A 14,948-nucleotide genomic window follows, 5' to 3' on the forward strand; every position below is an offset into this window, starting at 1 on the left:
AGCAGCAGGGGTAAGAATGTTGGTGGTGTTGATTCACTGCGGAATTTATCAAGAAGGCAGTATCTAGGTCTTATATAAACTTTCAATCGTCTTTAATGCAACGTGGTTCCTAGACATCTGGGAGTTCATCGGCGGCATTGCATTCCCCGCTGAATGGCCCAGAGCCAAATCCTGTCAAAGGATCCATGGTCTTACACGAGTGGATAAAATCATACCCAAAGTTCTCCGACATTACTAGGAAGAATGCCATGCGTCAACGACTTGGACACAGTCACCAAGCACGTGGCTTCGGCCAACCCAAACAATCGGGTCTTACGTGCCGGCGATAATGGAGCCTCAAGCCGTTAGTGGCGCCGTGTAGATATCTTGGCCCGGTAGTTGGGTTCCGTATAAAGTGGATCGTTGATCGCACGTGGGCTAGGTAAGCTTATCTAAAGGGCAACACCTTAGGTTGACTGTGATTAAATTCAATTTTGATGTAACCAGAGATTTCGGGGTCCACTTTACTATAAGATAGTATCATCCTTCTGAATCAGGATCCTGGACCTCTAGGTGGATAGCGAGATAAATAACAGATGGAACCTTGTGTGATAAGGCATTCATGTTTAACCAATCTCTTCCTCCTTGAAGAGAGGGAGACAGCGAGAACCAAGACAGTCGAAAAGTGCAATCATGGATGATGCATCATTGGTACTGAATGTACTTGACGCTGTAATCACAGCTGCGTCACTTACGTTGCGCTATACTTCTGTTCTGTTTGTCCGGTTTGTAAGTTCGTTCACCGCGATGGCCGATGATAACTGGCTGACATATATCAGCATCCTATAGGAAAACGATATCTAGATCGTATCTATGCGAGTTTTGCCATATTTCTGCTTGCATTTAGCGCAGAGCTAGCTCTGCTCAAGTACAGTAAGCTTCGGCTTAAAAGACGCCTAGTTTCCGCCCCAGTGCTGTCTGTTATTGATAACGACAGGCCCCTCTTCACGGCAGGCGGCTTCCTCATCAACTTGGCCTGTCTTGTTGCTGTTCTCGACTTTCTTTTCAGGGGCCATCTGCTACATCAAAGTGCCGAACTGTCCTTCTCTCGGGTCGGCTATGTGGATCACTCGACGGCTCGGATTGTATTGAGGGCTCCTATCTCTGATTATGTTCAGATCACAGTCGCTTCAGGCTCTGAAGAGCAAGCAGAGACCGAAATACTCAAGTCCGTCTTGTTGAGTGCACATTCGGATTATGTTGGGACAGTCTTGATAGAAGGTCTCAAGCCAAACACTCCTTACGCATATTCAACCAATGCAAGCCATACGGGGTCGTTTCGAACCATGTCGCAACCTGGCAGCGACTTGAAGCGTTGGAGTCTTGTTTCTTCCAGCTGCATTAAGCCATTCTACCCATACAACCCCTCGGACCATGGCCTTCGAATTACTGGACTTGAACATTTAAGAAAATACCTTTCTGAGAGCCCAGTGGATATGGTACTATTTTTGGGTGACTTCATCTACATCGATCTCCCAATCCCGCTCGGCTGGGATGCTAACGCATACTCGGCGGCATATCGCCAGGTATATGCCTCCCCTTCGTGGTCGTCTCAACTTCGTGCAACCCCTTGGATACATGTTTATGATGATCATGAAATTATAAATGACTGGGCAGGGAATAACACGGGGCTTTACGAGACGGCCATGCAACCATTCTGGAACTACCATGGAAACGCAAACCCGCCATCAGAGTATGGTGCCGATAAGACATATTACACCTTTCGATATCAAGGTGTAGCATTCTTTGTCTTGAATACCAGGCGATATCGATCAGATAATTCGATGGCTGATGGGCCAGAGAAAACAATGCTTGGTGCATTACAGCTTGCTGCGTTACAAAAGTGGCTCACATCAGAGTCTGATTGGAAAGTGGTAGTCAGCAGCGTGCCTTTTACGAGGAATTGGAGGGGCCCAGACTCAGCAGACAGTTGGTCAGGGTTTCTATGGGAGCGGGATTCAATCCTGGATACCATGAAGCAGAATGGTGGCGCTGTTATTCTCAGTGGTGTGAGTTTCCTTCTGTTGCCTTTGATGCAGTCTATAAGATGCTTTGTCACGCATTAAAAGGTCAAGCTAACACATCCTAGGATCGTCATGAACATGCTACCACAAAATTCCCGGCAAAGGCCAAAGGCGACAAACCAGTTATTGAGTTCTCCACGTCGCCGTTGAACCAGTTCTACGAACCGTTCGACAGGTTCCACAAGGAGATTGAGGAGACTGATGTATCAATTTACTCATATCCTTGGGGCTCTTCAAAATTCGGAAAAGTCACATTTGACACCACACAAACAGGCAGGCTGCTTGTTCATTATGACCTAGTTGTAGACGGTGTCAAAGTATGGGAGTATGACTGGGAGGCTCAACGACATTAAACCTTTCGCGTTGTGGAGTGCACTCTGAGCATCTCGGACCACAATGGCAATACATGCTATGGCTCCAGTCGATAGCCTGCCCGAATCTATAGAGCTGCCTTCCGCGTTGTCTTCTCCGGCCGATGCGTCGCTGGCGGAAGATGTATTGTCTGTTATGTTAGTCCAAGTAACAGTCATGTCACTTGTTTTTGGTGGAACCTTGACCATATTTCGTCTTAAATAGCGCAACAGTCGCTTGCAGAAATAAACTTGCCCTATGCCTCGATTCCTTCTGCAGTTCCTGGCTTGTGATTTATCGGCGCCTCCGTAAGCTCATCAAGTCCAATATTCGTCACGACTCCTGTCCAGGTTACGTCCGCGGTTGCCATTGCATGACAACCATATTAATAACTTCTGCACATAAAAGAAACATTCCCGGTCGTACTAGGCACGGTCAGTTCATGAAGTCTGTTGAGGCTGTTGGTTGCTCATTGCCCCACCTTGCGTGACATAACCTACCAAATTTTATGCTGTTGGTCAGCCTGTCGTGACAGCACGTTGGCAACCTATCATGGAATCTAAGTTCAGCAATGTGCGGGCGCTTTAAATCTGCGGTCAATGTGACATTTTGGATCTTTGTCAGGTGACAATTGACAGAATACTTAGGTGAAATGCTATGGAACCAAACTACTGGGATTGAATATCCAATTAGCTTCGCTGCGCAAGCGCCCGGAATTTCGGATAGCTTGTAGGCGCTTGACTGCACGGACCAGGTCAATTGATGTGACTGGGAAACATGGACATCAGTGTCAGACAACCGCCTGTTCCAAGCCTTTCTACACCAGTCCATTTTAATCCACTAAGCCCAAGTTTAGCACTCGAGCAATGCACAAGCTTCAGGTCGGAGGCTTCTCTCGGTTGGAGAATCTTCATCGCAGCGTTTTCTGCCGGTATTGGATCTTCGCCCTTGGCATTATTACCCTTACAATTCTCTTGATAACATGAAAGTACTCTGATAAATATTATATCCTTTAACTCTTTAATTTGCCCAGCACTACGTGTTTTATTTATACCTAACATGACTTACACTATCCGATGGCAGCTCCGCCGGGGACATAGTCTCGTGACTATCAAGCTCCCATGGGTGCTGTTGCTGCTGCATCTGAAATTCCTTGGCCTCTTCTCCCCCAGCTGCAGCGGTGGTATTTGCCTGCTTAGCCCTCCTTGCTCGAAGCACAAACCAGCCTAATCCAGCAAATCCAGCCAGAGCTGCAATTCCAACGCCAATCCCAATGCCTGCCTTTGCTCCAGTGCTCAATCCCCCATTATCCGACGAAGAATCACTCGAAGAAGTGCCGGTCGAGGAAGATATCGTTTCAGTTGCGCTGCCCGTTGCAGAAGTCCTGGCTCCAGTCGTGGTGGACGCGAAATCGGAGGAATGCCATCGGATAGGAATACCAATAGCATTAGCTGCAGCTCCGCTAACAGTAGTCCTTTTCCAATCTCCTCCAACAACTGATTCGGAAACTATCACCTCAACCGTACGTGGGATCGCGATGGTGCAAAGATCAGTGCTGTACCAAGGCCAGCCTGTCTCTGTTTGACAACTAAATGAACTGCATCGCCGTCAGCATGACCCGTCAACAGCCATGGGCTTCGTACCTTGGACAACATGTCGCTCTCGTCTCGCCGCCGACTGTCGAACTACATGCAACTTCGAATCCACTGGGACATATACCGGGGGAGTAGTAAAAGGTTGAACCGAGTTCTAAGCTGCTGGGGAAGCAGTCGGCGTCGCTCCCGGAGGGACCCAACTGCATGTAGGTGCACGCGCTGGGCGCACCGGTGCCGCCTTCTAGACATGTAAGTTCATCGCCTGTATATCTATACTTGTAGTACTGAAAGCATGACTTGGCGGGCGTGAAGGTTGTTGTGAGATCCGGAGCCTGTGTTGTCATGGTTGCTGATGGCGAGTATTATCCACGCGCAAATACGTGATCGGCTCGAGTGGGGATGACAGAGGTTGAAAGAATTTGGCGACGCCCCTTTTGCTACGAAAATGAAATTACACCTGATCCTTCGAGCCAAGAAGGCGTCGTTGGACAGGGGTGATTATTGGGTGAGATGCGAGCCAGGTCACAACCAACATCGCTCAATAAATGGTACCCTTGTTGGGCGGTTAAAAAGAGAATTAGTTGGTGAACTTCGGGTAATTATAAAATTTGGTCGTTATTTATATGTCGACCACTGGTCATTTCTTTCATACAACCATGAGAGGCAATTCTGCGATATCACATTTATTAGTCGAGTCTTTGGCTAATTGTCCTATTGGACCTTTCCTCTAGAGTCAACCGGCCAAATCTCCTCAATAACCCCATTCCTGTACGCATAGTAAAAGTCGTGAAGATTGACAGTTGGGTCAATGTGACTTGGAATCATCTCAACTCTATCACCAACGTCAAGCGCTGGCGTACCCTCCTCCCAAGTCAACGCTCCATGCTCATCGCCCAGTTGGAAATAGCTATATCTTTGATCCTTGCACTCAGCCAGACCACTATCGGTCGTCAAAGACTTGAGGCCAGTGTCGATCGTGACCTGTCGCTCTCCTTGCTTGCTAACTATAGTTGCGAGAAAGGATAGACTGTGAGAGTAGTATGTTCCAATGGCGTTTCGATAGTCGGTGTCCATGAAGATGAAAGACCCGGGCTGGAGTTCTGTCACGCCAGGCACAGTTGCACAAAAGTCAGCAGTGCCTGTTCCCCCTGTTGTGACTACATCAATGTTGAAGCCTTCATTCTTCAGCGCTTGGGCAGTATCTGTGAGGATCTTCATTGATTCCAGGCACTGTTTCTTACGGTCTTCAAAGTCGGGAAGATGTTGCAGGTGACCCTCGTAGCCCTGAACTCCAATGAGTCGCATTTGCTTCAGAGTGCTGATATGCTTCGCCAGAGGAAGAGCTCCCTCTGGCTGAGTTCCTGTGCGATGTAGCCCGACATCCAAGTCTATCAACACCGAGATGGGGTCCTCAGTTCCTGACTTTTCCAGCGCGTCGTTGATAGCCGTCGCAGCTCTCTCGTCATCCACCACAATCCTGATCTCTCGATGCTTTTTGAACAGCTCCACCAGCCTCTTGACTTTGGCCGGCCCGACAATCTCACAAGTGATGAGAAGGTCTGTGAACCCAGCAGCAGCAATTGCCTCGGCCTCACTCAGCTTCGCGACGCAACCGCCCTTTGCACCAGCAGCGACGAGCTTCTTTGCAACGATAGCGCTCTTGCTCGTCTTGAGATGGGGTCGAATATTGCGCCCAGTTGGAAGCAGCCGGTCCATGAGTTTCTTGATGTTGGCCTCCATAACGTCAAGGTCGACGATCATGGAGGGGGTGTCGAGCGAGTCGATGCTGTCGCCTACTTTGGGAGAGTACATGATGGCGGTGATGATGATCGAAATGATACGGACAGACGGACAAAGAATACTGATAACTGGTGTAACACTTGGGATATCTCTCGGCTCCAATTCTGGTCTCCTCTGTTTATCGTTATCTCCAAGACCAGGATCGTCAGTTCAAGGTAACGTAGTACAATGCAGACACAACACAGTGCGTTATTTTCCCCGCTTCTCCCAAACCCGCTGCGGGGTGCTGATCTTCCCCCCTTACAGCACCATCTCCCTCACAGAAACCAGCGAAACTCGGGAACCGCTGGCCCGTCGCGCAGACGCTTCGTCGGTACATCAGCAGCCGTAGTCTTCCTCCCCGCTCTACGATTCCTCCGCATGTTATCAAACACCATATACCCACCAAGCAGACCCGCAATGAGGCATCCACATGCACCGAAACAAGCAGTCGTGATAAGAGCTGTGGGGTACTTGGGCTTCTCGTTCTCGCGGAAGATGTTGCTTGATACGAGACCCATGAGATTGGCGAGGGGGACACCGACTGACGTGAGGACTACGCGACGGCCCTCGTGGGCTATATTATTATTGTACCATGTTGACAAGAGGACTGATGGGGCAGATGTTCCCCAGACCATCATGAAGCATGCATAGTATGCTAATTGTAATTGAGCTTGGACGTCGGAGATGGCGGCGTAGATGATGAAGCCGATGAACGTGAGGGCGAATCCGAGCATGATGAACGGGAAGCGAATGCGTAGAAAATCCGAGCTAAAGGCCAGAATGAGGAGCATCACAGCACCACCGACATTTGGTGCGACTAGTATATTGTATCAGTAGAATCCTATACGTTCAATTCATTAATCACTTACCAGTGTAAAGATTCGTCTTGACAGGTCCATATCCCAATCGCTGGATAATCTGAGGCATGAACAGTGCAACCGATTGAATCGGTACACCAAGACAAATCTCAATTAACAAAAAGCAATACGTCGTCGGATACGTAAAGATCTTGATCGAATCCTTGAAGTTGAACTTTTCCTGCACAACAGACGAAGAGTCGACTTGCATGCGATGAAAAGCCAGCGCTTTTTCTTCTTCGCCGAGAAACTTGGCTTGCGCTGCGCTGCGAGGGAGGTACCAGAATGCAAAGATGGAGAAGAGCACTGACGCTGAGCCCTCGATGATGAAGAGATATCGCCAGACGAAGATTTTGGAGTCGATTTGGAAGACGCCGAAGGATAGAAGGCCGCTCTGTTGTCATTAGCCGAAGGCCTCATATTTAGAGCAAAGGAAACATACAAAAGCGTTGGCGATATTTGACGCAGCGTAGAATACCGCAAGACGACGCGCAAGTTCACCTCTTCGATAAAATGTAGTCAAATAATAAATGACCAGTGGAAAGAAGCCAGATTCCGCCATGCCAAGAAAGAATCGCAGGGCAAACATGCCACCAAAGTTCTGAGTGCAAGCAGCCAGCAAAGTCATCGATCCAAAAGTAAACATGAGAATTGGGAGGACTCGCGCAGGACCGTATTTCTTTCCGAGTATGGCAGTCGGAGGAGCGAATATGACGTAGGGCACGAAGAAGATTGATACGAGGAGATTATACTGGTTTGGCTTGAAGTTGAGATCTGTCGCGTGTCAGCTTGTGAGATGATAGGGAGCTTGTTGACTTACCGTCGCTGAGACCAACGGTTTGTGCATTGCCCAGGTTGCCTTTGTCTAGAGCGTTGAAGAGGTCTATAGATGATCAGACGAGTTGGTGAACAGTGTAGAGGCGTGTTGTCTTACACATGATGGCCAGAACGGGCATCAGCCGAACGTCGAACTTGCGACAGAGTTGACGCTCGGCGATATGGTCGACTTCGAGAACTGTCTCCTCACCAGTGCCTTCGGCGTAGGTGTCGTCGATGATGCCATCCTCTTTGTGGTCTTTGGTGTCCATGGCAACGAATTGTCTGAGAATTAGCGACCCAACTTGGCTGCGACTTGTTTGCAAATGTGGCAGATAAATCTAGTGCGAAGGAAAAGGAAGGGTAGTTGACAGTTTTGTATGATTCACAAGATCTTCTGTATGTATCTGGACCGTTATCTCACCCGGACATCAGATGGGATATGCGGGGGAGACAAGATACAGGTTGCAAGGGCTTAGATTCGGAGGTTACATGTTCAAAGCACCTATCAAGATAGCAATACCCTGCAATCATCATCGCAGCTGACTCGAAACACAGTGTTACCAGCATAAGCGTAGGTTACCATCTCACAAGAGGTTGGTGCTCCCTCCATGTAACGTAGAGCGACGATCCGACCCAGTGCAAGCCAACCGCCGAGGACTGTAGAGGTTCCACCGGATGCCCGATTTCGGAAACCCGCGCAAAAGTGCCGGCGCGAAATAAACCTCCGAAGCTTAAAGACACCATCGTCACTCACAACAGCCATAGGCGTATTTTCAGATCATCGATTCAACGGCAAATTATTCTCTAGGTTCAGACACACTTTTGCGACATGAGCAATCAACCACCTTATCCCCTGCACGAGTCAGTCCTCGACAGAATCGACCCTGAATATGCAGCATTCTATAACAAGCACATCATCGACAAGCAGCAAGTTCATCTCCAACCGGTAGAAGCATCCCGAAGCAGTGGCATTCTCATTCCCGGCAGTGGTCCTCTTCAGCCAGTCGCAAGTACAATCGACTATGCCATCAAACGTAAAGAAAGCGAAGGACCTGATGTCAAGGTTCGATGCTTCACTCCAATTGGCGATAAGCCTGAGAATGGATGGCCTGTGTGTATCTACTACCACGGTGGCGGTTGGGTTCTCGGTACAATAGATACCGAGAATGTTATTGCGTCGCATCTGTGTGCAAGAGGGAAATGTGTCGTCGTGGCTGTTGATTATAGGTTGGCACCTGAGAACCCATTCCCTGCGGCGGTGCATGATTCGTGGGAGGCTGTTCTTTGGGTGATGGACGAGGGTAAAGAGACTCTCGGACTGGACACGTCAAAGCTGGCGACAGGTGAGAATGACTCGATTGGGGCACGGCTGCTTGTGCTAACTGGATGATACAGGCGGTTCTTCTGCTGGCGCAAACTTGGCAGCCATCATGTGTCAACGAGCAGCTGATCGGGGATCCCTCAAATTCTCCCTTCAACTCCTCTCCGTCCCCGTAATGGACAACACCGCCGATACCACTAATAACGTCTCCTGGAAAGAAAACCAGCACTCTCCGGCTCTCCCAGCTCCCAAAATGCTTTGGTACCGAAACCACTATCTCCCCAACAAGGCAGACTGGTCCCATCCGGAAGCCAGTCCGATCTTCTGGAAGGGAGACTTCTCGAAGCTGCCGCCTGCTTGTTTTGTGGTCGGCGAACTAGATGTATTGAGGTCGGAGGGTGAGCAGTTTGCGAAGAAGTTGCAAGACGCGGGTGTCAAGGCGGAGCTGAATGTTATGAAGGGCCAGCCACATCCGTTCATTGCGATGGATGCAGTTCTTGAAGCTGGGTCGAGAGCTATTACGCTGTTTTGCGATGCGTTGTATAAGACCATGTATGAGAAATGGTGACGAGGATAGAATGCTTGATAAAAGATCATAAGCTCAGAGGCATAAGATTCTATGCAAGCCAAGTCAATTAAATTGCCCAAGGTTCTCAATCATCATTGCTTCCCCTTTCTTCTCCTTGAACCTATAACGGCAACTCTAAGAAATATAGCACTTGCACCCAAGAAGAATGCCAGGTTGAAGTCCTCTCTGATGTTGAGATAGACCAACGCCCCACCAAGTGTAAGTAGGAAGAACATAAAATAAGACCGAAAGGTGATTACAGGTACGCCTGACTCATAAGATGTCTCTGGGTTTGGTTCCATGGTGGCTGCAGGCATTGTTAAAATCAGGTAATTCTTGTCGCTCTGTCAGAAAGGTTCCTAAAGTTGATCGCTTAGAAATTGCTCTGTCGATGGTATTAAAGCGCCATATATATAGAGTGACATATAACCAAGATATAAAGAGGGGCAGGCTCTTATTTATGTGATATTAGAGACACTTTAAAAAACAAAACCTTTTATTTTAATATATTATCTTGGGCAGGCGTAAAAGTCAATTACCTTAAGATATCTACTCTCCTTTTATACTTAATAATAAAGTTTTAATTAAACCTATAAGTCTAGGCTAGTTTCTTGAGTACTGGTCGATGCCTTAGATCTCGACTTTCCTTGTCGTTGGAGCTTTTGCTGGTTCTCCAACTCGATGCTTTCATTCTTCAACTTTATCTTGTCCAATCTCATCAGCTGAAAGTTCGTTTCTTATTCAGTCTGAACCTCTCTTATCTCTTTAGTTATTTCTGCAACACGCAAATTTCGTTCGGCGATTAGGTTTGCTATTCTCATCCTTAAAGCTCTGGCACTTGAACTTCATGTCGTAGTATGAAATACTGCTCTATTCCAACGGCATCTCTTACGTATTCTTACCAACCTGGAGATTACCACTTACAATGTCAACTCTTGAGATTAGTCCGCCAACCATGTCGGATGGCCAGCCTCATGACACGAAGAAGGTCAAAGAGAAAGGGGTCGAAGATGTTGAGGTCGGTGTCAGCCACCTTGAGAAACAGACCATCTATTCCAAGGTGTCTGTGTACCTGATGATGATCCTTTCTCGTCTCGCCTTGGGTTCTGATGGATAGTATGTTCTTGATCGTCCTCAAGTAGTGAACTTCAATCCATTAACACCACATTAACAACGTAGGAGTCATCGGCAATCTCGAACTTTTATTCGCGTCTCTATGTCCAGATGCCCTAATAAGCATAATGGCTTCTCGGCTATCCAGTGCCTTTCTCATCGGTATAATCGTCGGTATGATTGGCTTTGACATCTTAGTAGACTAGCTAGGCCGTAAGACAAGAGCCGTTATAGTCGTCGGAATTGCAATAAGTATTGGCGCCAGTGGGAAATTTGGTACTGGCCTTATATAGATACTTGTTATTACTCGTGGAATCGCTGTCATAATCTGGATGCGACTTGGCGTAATCACGAAACTCCAGATCCGGTTAACACAAAGAACCAGTAACTCTTGGTAAGACCTCAGTGCTTCGATTTAATAACCCTCTCATATTGGCAATGTCAAAGAGTGAGTTGAGTATGTAAGCAAGTCGGACCAAGGTAAAAGTGTCTTATTGTTGGGGGCTGGAGGATTCAACAGAAAACCCACAACTTAACAATAAGAAGGTGATATAATAAAATGTTATCTATGCATTGTCGGTATATAGATACAGAGAAGTAAAAGCGCGTTTATGATTCTATGCAGCTGGTAATTCACCTCTAGACTACGGTGCTGTTGGAGCAGCGGCAGTCGGAGCTCGATCAACGAAAATGCCCACAGACACGAAGGACGGCGATGCAAAGTCGTCAGCACCGAGGTACACAGTGTAGTCGGAGCCGGTACTGACAAAGAACCTCTTCCAACTGGCCTCAGTCGAAACACTACAGATCTGGCTGTCACCTGGTCCGTTCGGCACACAGTTCAACTTTACAGCAGAGCACTGAAGAGCAGTACCAGCCGCAGGGTTTCGTGCGCAGGTGAGACGAGCCGTGCCATACAAATTGTACTCGGTTGAGCAAGGAGTCAGGGCGGCGTTTCGACTCATGCCACGGTAACTTGCGCAGACGGGAATGCCGTCTTGGGTGAGGTATCCAGTGGTTGGATCGACGACGAAGCGACCGACTGTCCACCTTGATGAACGTTGACCGAAGATCATGAAATCGCCGTTTTGCTTCGTCGATTTCAGGGGAAGGCCTTGAGCGGGGCCTAGACCGGCGATGAGGAGATGATCAGTGGGACCAGGTTCTTCTGATGTGGTGGTGGTTGTCATGGCTGTAGAAGTCTCAACTGTGGTCGTCGTAGCTGCAGACGTCTCGGCGGTGGATGTCTCGGTTGTACCGGTGGTGGTCGTGTCAGCAGAAGTCACTGATGTGAATACTGCCGTGCCAGAGGTGGCCTGGGACGACGTCTCAGAAGCCGAGATAGTGGCATCGGTAGTTTCGGTGCTAGTTGAACCAACAAAAGTTGAGGCTTCAGTAGCGGTGGTGTCGATCGCAGTCGATGTCTCAGACTCAATCACAGTTGAAGTTTCAGTAGCGAGAGTTTCGACTGTAGAAGTCGCGGACTCAGCGAACGTGCTGGAGATCTCGGTTACTGAGGAAGAGAAAGTCGCAGAAACAGCGGTTGAGCCTGTTTTGTCTCAGTTAACCCGTACTTCAATAAAATGTCCATTCGAGGTCACTATACCTGAAGTCAACGGCTTGCATGGGCTGGCAGCCACAAGCCCGAAGGCTAGAGAAAACGAGGCGTAAAGGCGCATTGCTAACGAAAGACTAAGGTGAGAATTAAATCGCCTACAGGTTCAAAAACAGACAATGCATCAGTGGCGGTCGAAGTGGCTTCTTATACCGTCAGGGCTTGGCGCCTGGATGTTCTAGCTTGCAAAATTTATGAAGCTATTGATCTCAGCTCTCATTAAACCCTGTCATTTCCATAGCCGAGACAGAACTATCGATTGTCATCCACGCGAGCTAACGGTGTTGGGGTTGATTCCTGCAGTAGCGCCCAATAGTCAACACCACACGTGCCATTTGGTTCACTAGCTTTATACTCAGGGAAATTACAAAAGTACGTCGATGGCCTTTATTAGGCCTATCAACTGATTTTTTATATTATTAAGCTACTGTTTATATAACTTCTTAATTAAAGTTATTCAGCTTAGGTTCTTAATAGTTTTTCGTTTTTAAAAAAAATAAAAAGATTAATATATAAATTTTATATATATATAAGAATTAATTCAATTGCTATAGTATCTACTAAAAGCCATGTCCTATGATATAGGAATGGTATACTAGAGTTAATCTTAAAATTAAGGTAATAATAGGCAAGTCCCTTGCTTAGCTTACTCCTCGAATCCTTAGCCCTCTCTTAGTAGCAGCTTAGCTTAGAGCAGCAGGAACTCGGCTCTAAGGATAGAAATATATTTAAGTGTCCTTTAGTTCTGTCTCTGATTATATTAGTATTTGCGGCCTGTTTGACTGGGAGGCTAGGTTTGGTTATATAAAACCATTATGGAGAAGTCTTTGCTTATATGCGTAGCTGTACAGTTATCAGGCAGTCGTCTGCCGAGAAGAGGGCTACATATTTGCACGCCATCACTATTGCTGCGCCTTATCATTGTTGGTTTTCCCTGCAGCCAATACATGCAGCTGGCTCCTCGGTTACCCGAACGCTGGTAGAGTTTACAAGACCTATAAAGATCTAGTTTAATAAATGCAATACCAATAAAATAATTAAAGCAATATAAGTTCTTCAGACTTAGAAAGTACCTACTATCGCATTTTTAGGCAAGTCCTGCGATTGATTTCACCTTTTTGGCAGAAGGTTGTCAAGTGCGGGCTGACCATCTAGGCTTGTGACCGACGTGCATATGCACGCTTACTTGGTTGAATCACACACTGCAGATTATATTAGTGGACTAAGCACCTACTGTACAGCCATCGACAAACCCCCTCAAAGGTTGCCTCACTACCAAGGCACTCTCAAGGCACTCTCAATCAGCCTGTACCATGACAGAGTTCAATTTGACTTTTGGCCAAGATCTTGCATATGCCTTTTCTCTTATCGAGGTTTCCCACTCTCAGTTATTAATAATCTAGAGATTAACTATTGGAATATCCGACATGAGTACCCCCAGTCTTGGTGCTGACGCATTGGTTGATCAAGCTGAATGCTTCAAGACATTTCTTGGTCTTAACCAGCCGGAGCTAGGAGACAAGTTCTTGTTTGTTATGGGCCTGACAGGAGCTGGCAAGAGTACATTCATCTCAAACTGCACAGGTCATAGCGTCGTTGTAGGCTATGGGCTTTATTCATGTGAGTAATAAAGCAGCTTCTATTCCACGCTTACGACTTAGCAAATTAACGTTTCTATTAACAGAATATCTTACTAATTAACAGGCACTAGCTCCATGGGTGTTTTCCAGTACACCAGACATGGCCAACGCACCTTTCTCATAGATACCCTGGTTTTAACGACACAACTCGCTCTGATATTGATACGCTAGAGATATTAGCAACTTATCTCGGTGTGTCGTAAGCAAATGGTGTGCCAATCAGCGGTATTATAATATTATATCCTATCACAAATAACCAAATGGCCGGGTCAAACTTAAGGAGCTTAAGAATCCTGAAAGCCGTTTCTGGATTTGCTTCAAATGATAATCTCGCCATCGTTACCACTATGTGGCCTGAATCTCCAAATTCTACGGAAAGGAATATTTTTGAAGGGCGAGAACTTGAGCTGTTGATAAATCAAGACTTTTCGGTGATCTTGTCACCAAAGGAGCAACAATGTTTCGACACTACGAAAGAGGCTACAGTAAAGCAGGCTTAGGACAACGGATCGTCAATAGCCTGGCCTGACGACTAGAGAATCATTCGCCGCGTGTAATTCAATTACAACGCGAGGTCGTTGATGAGAAGAAGAACTTAGGGGAAACAGCCGCAGGAATAGCAGCCGCTGAGTACCTATACAAAGCTCGCTTGGAACATAACAATCAGCTCAAACGACTCAATACCGAGCTAGAAAGAACATCGTTAGGCTCGGATAAGGAGTATTCTCTTCAACAACAGGAGCTGAAGGCTGAAGTGGATAAAGAAATCCAACAGACTGAGCAGGGTCGCCGAGCCATGGTCAAGACAATGGTAGATCTACATCAAACCGAGACAAGAGCGCTGAAGCAGCGAATTCTTAACCTTCGAAGCCAATTCGAAGCTGAAGTTCAAAACAAGGAGATGATGTTGCAAGACGTGCAAGAGTCCTGTGATGCGCTTCAAAAGGAGGTAGCTCGCCTCACAAATCACCCGCAGCAACAACAACTTGTCGCACGTCGTACCAAAACCGATTAAAAGGCTCTTCTAAAGGCCTAGAAAGATGCTGAGAAGAGTCGGAGAGGTCTGACTCTGAGATTCACCATGGTTAGATACTTAATAATTGGTGGTAGCGTATTAGCCTTCCTCGCCAGTGATATTGAGAACTAATTAGTCTTATGGGTATAGTCTATTGGCCAGCTTGACTAATCAACTTAATTATATAACATTCTTCCACCTTCAGCCCG

At 47.1% G+C, this 14,948-nt stretch overlaps 8 protein-coding genes across 8 annotated transcripts; 4 read left to right on the forward strand and 4 right to left on the reverse strand.

Moving 5' to 3' along the window:
- Positions 1-672: 672 nt before the first annotated feature.
- FOIG_13573 (uncharacterized protein) lies at positions 673-2,416 on the forward strand (the record flags this gene model as incomplete). Its single annotated transcript, XM_031214731.1, has 3 exons — positions 673-768; positions 819-2,048; positions 2,129-2,416. 3 exons carry the CDS (start codon positions 673-675, stop codon positions 2,414-2,416), a joined length of 1,614 nt encoding a protein of 537 aa, XP_031055528.1.
- Positions 2,417-3,354: 938 nt separating this feature from the next.
- FOIG_13574 (uncharacterized protein) lies at positions 3,355-4,503 on the reverse strand. Its single transcript, XM_031214732.1, has 2 exons — positions 4,058-4,503; positions 3,355-4,011 (listed from the first exon to the last, which is right to left on the reverse strand). The coding sequence occupies exons 1-2, from the start codon at positions 4,351-4,353 to the stop codon at positions 3,459-3,461; spliced, it is 849 nt and encodes a 282-aa protein (XP_031055529.1). The 5' UTR covers positions 4,354-4,503; the 3' UTR covers positions 3,355-3,458.
- A 217-nt stretch (positions 4,504-4,720) lies between these two features.
- FOIG_13575 (uncharacterized protein) lies at positions 4,721-5,821 on the reverse strand (the record flags this gene model as incomplete). Its single annotated transcript, XM_031214733.1, has 1 exon — positions 4,721-5,821. One exon carries the CDS (start codon positions 5,819-5,821, stop codon positions 4,721-4,723), a length of 1,101 nt encoding a protein of 366 aa, XP_031055530.1.
- Positions 5,822-6,066: 245 nt separating this feature from the next.
- FOIG_13576 (uncharacterized protein) lies at positions 6,067-7,789 on the reverse strand (the record flags this gene model as incomplete). The annotated part of the gene is made up of 5 exons (XM_031214734.1): positions 7,583-7,789; positions 7,469-7,531; positions 7,091-7,422; positions 6,661-7,042; positions 6,067-6,608 (listed from the first exon to the last, which is right to left on the reverse strand). Exons 1-5 carry the CDS (start codon positions 7,734-7,736, stop codon positions 6,067-6,069), a joined length of 1,473 nt encoding a protein of 490 aa, XP_031055531.1. The 5' UTR covers positions 7,737-7,789.
- Positions 7,790-8,296: 507 nt separating this feature from the next.
- On the forward strand, positions 8,297-9,356 carry FOIG_13577 (triacylglycerol lipase; the record flags this gene model as incomplete). Its single annotated transcript, XM_031214735.1, has 2 exons — positions 8,297-8,810; positions 8,863-9,356. 2 exons carry the CDS (start codon positions 8,297-8,299, stop codon positions 9,354-9,356), a joined length of 1,008 nt encoding a protein of 335 aa, XP_031055532.1.
- Positions 9,357-10,311: 955 nt separating this feature from the next.
- FOIG_13578 (uncharacterized protein) lies at positions 10,312-10,473 on the forward strand (the record flags this gene model as incomplete). Its single annotated transcript, XM_031214736.1, has 1 exon — positions 10,312-10,473. The coding sequence occupies one exon, from the start codon at positions 10,312-10,314 to the stop codon at positions 10,471-10,473; it is 162 nt and encodes a 53-aa protein (XP_031055533.1).
- A 640-nt stretch (positions 10,474-11,113) lies between these two features.
- On the reverse strand, positions 11,114-12,148 carry FOIG_13579 (uncharacterized protein; the record flags this gene model as incomplete). Its single annotated transcript, XM_031214737.1, has 2 exons — positions 11,114-12,018; positions 12,076-12,148. 2 exons carry the CDS (start codon positions 12,146-12,148, stop codon positions 11,114-11,116), a joined length of 978 nt encoding a protein of 325 aa, XP_031055534.1.
- Positions 12,149-13,511: 1,363 nt separating this feature from the next.
- Positions 13,512-14,739, forward strand: FOIG_13580 (uncharacterized protein; the record flags this gene model as incomplete). Its single annotated transcript, XM_031214738.1, has 2 exons — positions 13,512-13,644; positions 14,261-14,739. 2 exons carry the CDS (start codon positions 13,512-13,514, stop codon positions 14,737-14,739), a joined length of 612 nt encoding a protein of 203 aa, XP_031055535.1.
- Between the last annotated feature and the right edge of the window lie 209 nt (positions 14,740-14,948).

This window comes from Fusarium odoratissimum (genome assembly GCF_000260195.1).
Source record: "Fusarium odoratissimum NRRL 54006 unplaced genomic scaffold supercont1.34, whole genome shotgun sequence".
Lineage (NCBI taxonomy): Eukaryota > Fungi > Ascomycota > Sordariomycetes > Hypocreales > Nectriaceae > Fusarium > Fusarium odoratissimum.

Excerpts from the sequence above, each read along its gene's own strand:
- FOIG_13574 (XM_031214732.1), bottom strand. The coding sequence starts at position 4,353 with ATGACAACACAGGCTCCGGATCTCACAACAACCTTCACGCCCGCCAAG. Across the intron at positions 4,012-4,057 it reads AGAGCGACATGTTGTCCAAG|TTCATTTAGTTGTCAAACAG; the intron begins GTACGAAGCCCA and ends ACGGCGATGCAG.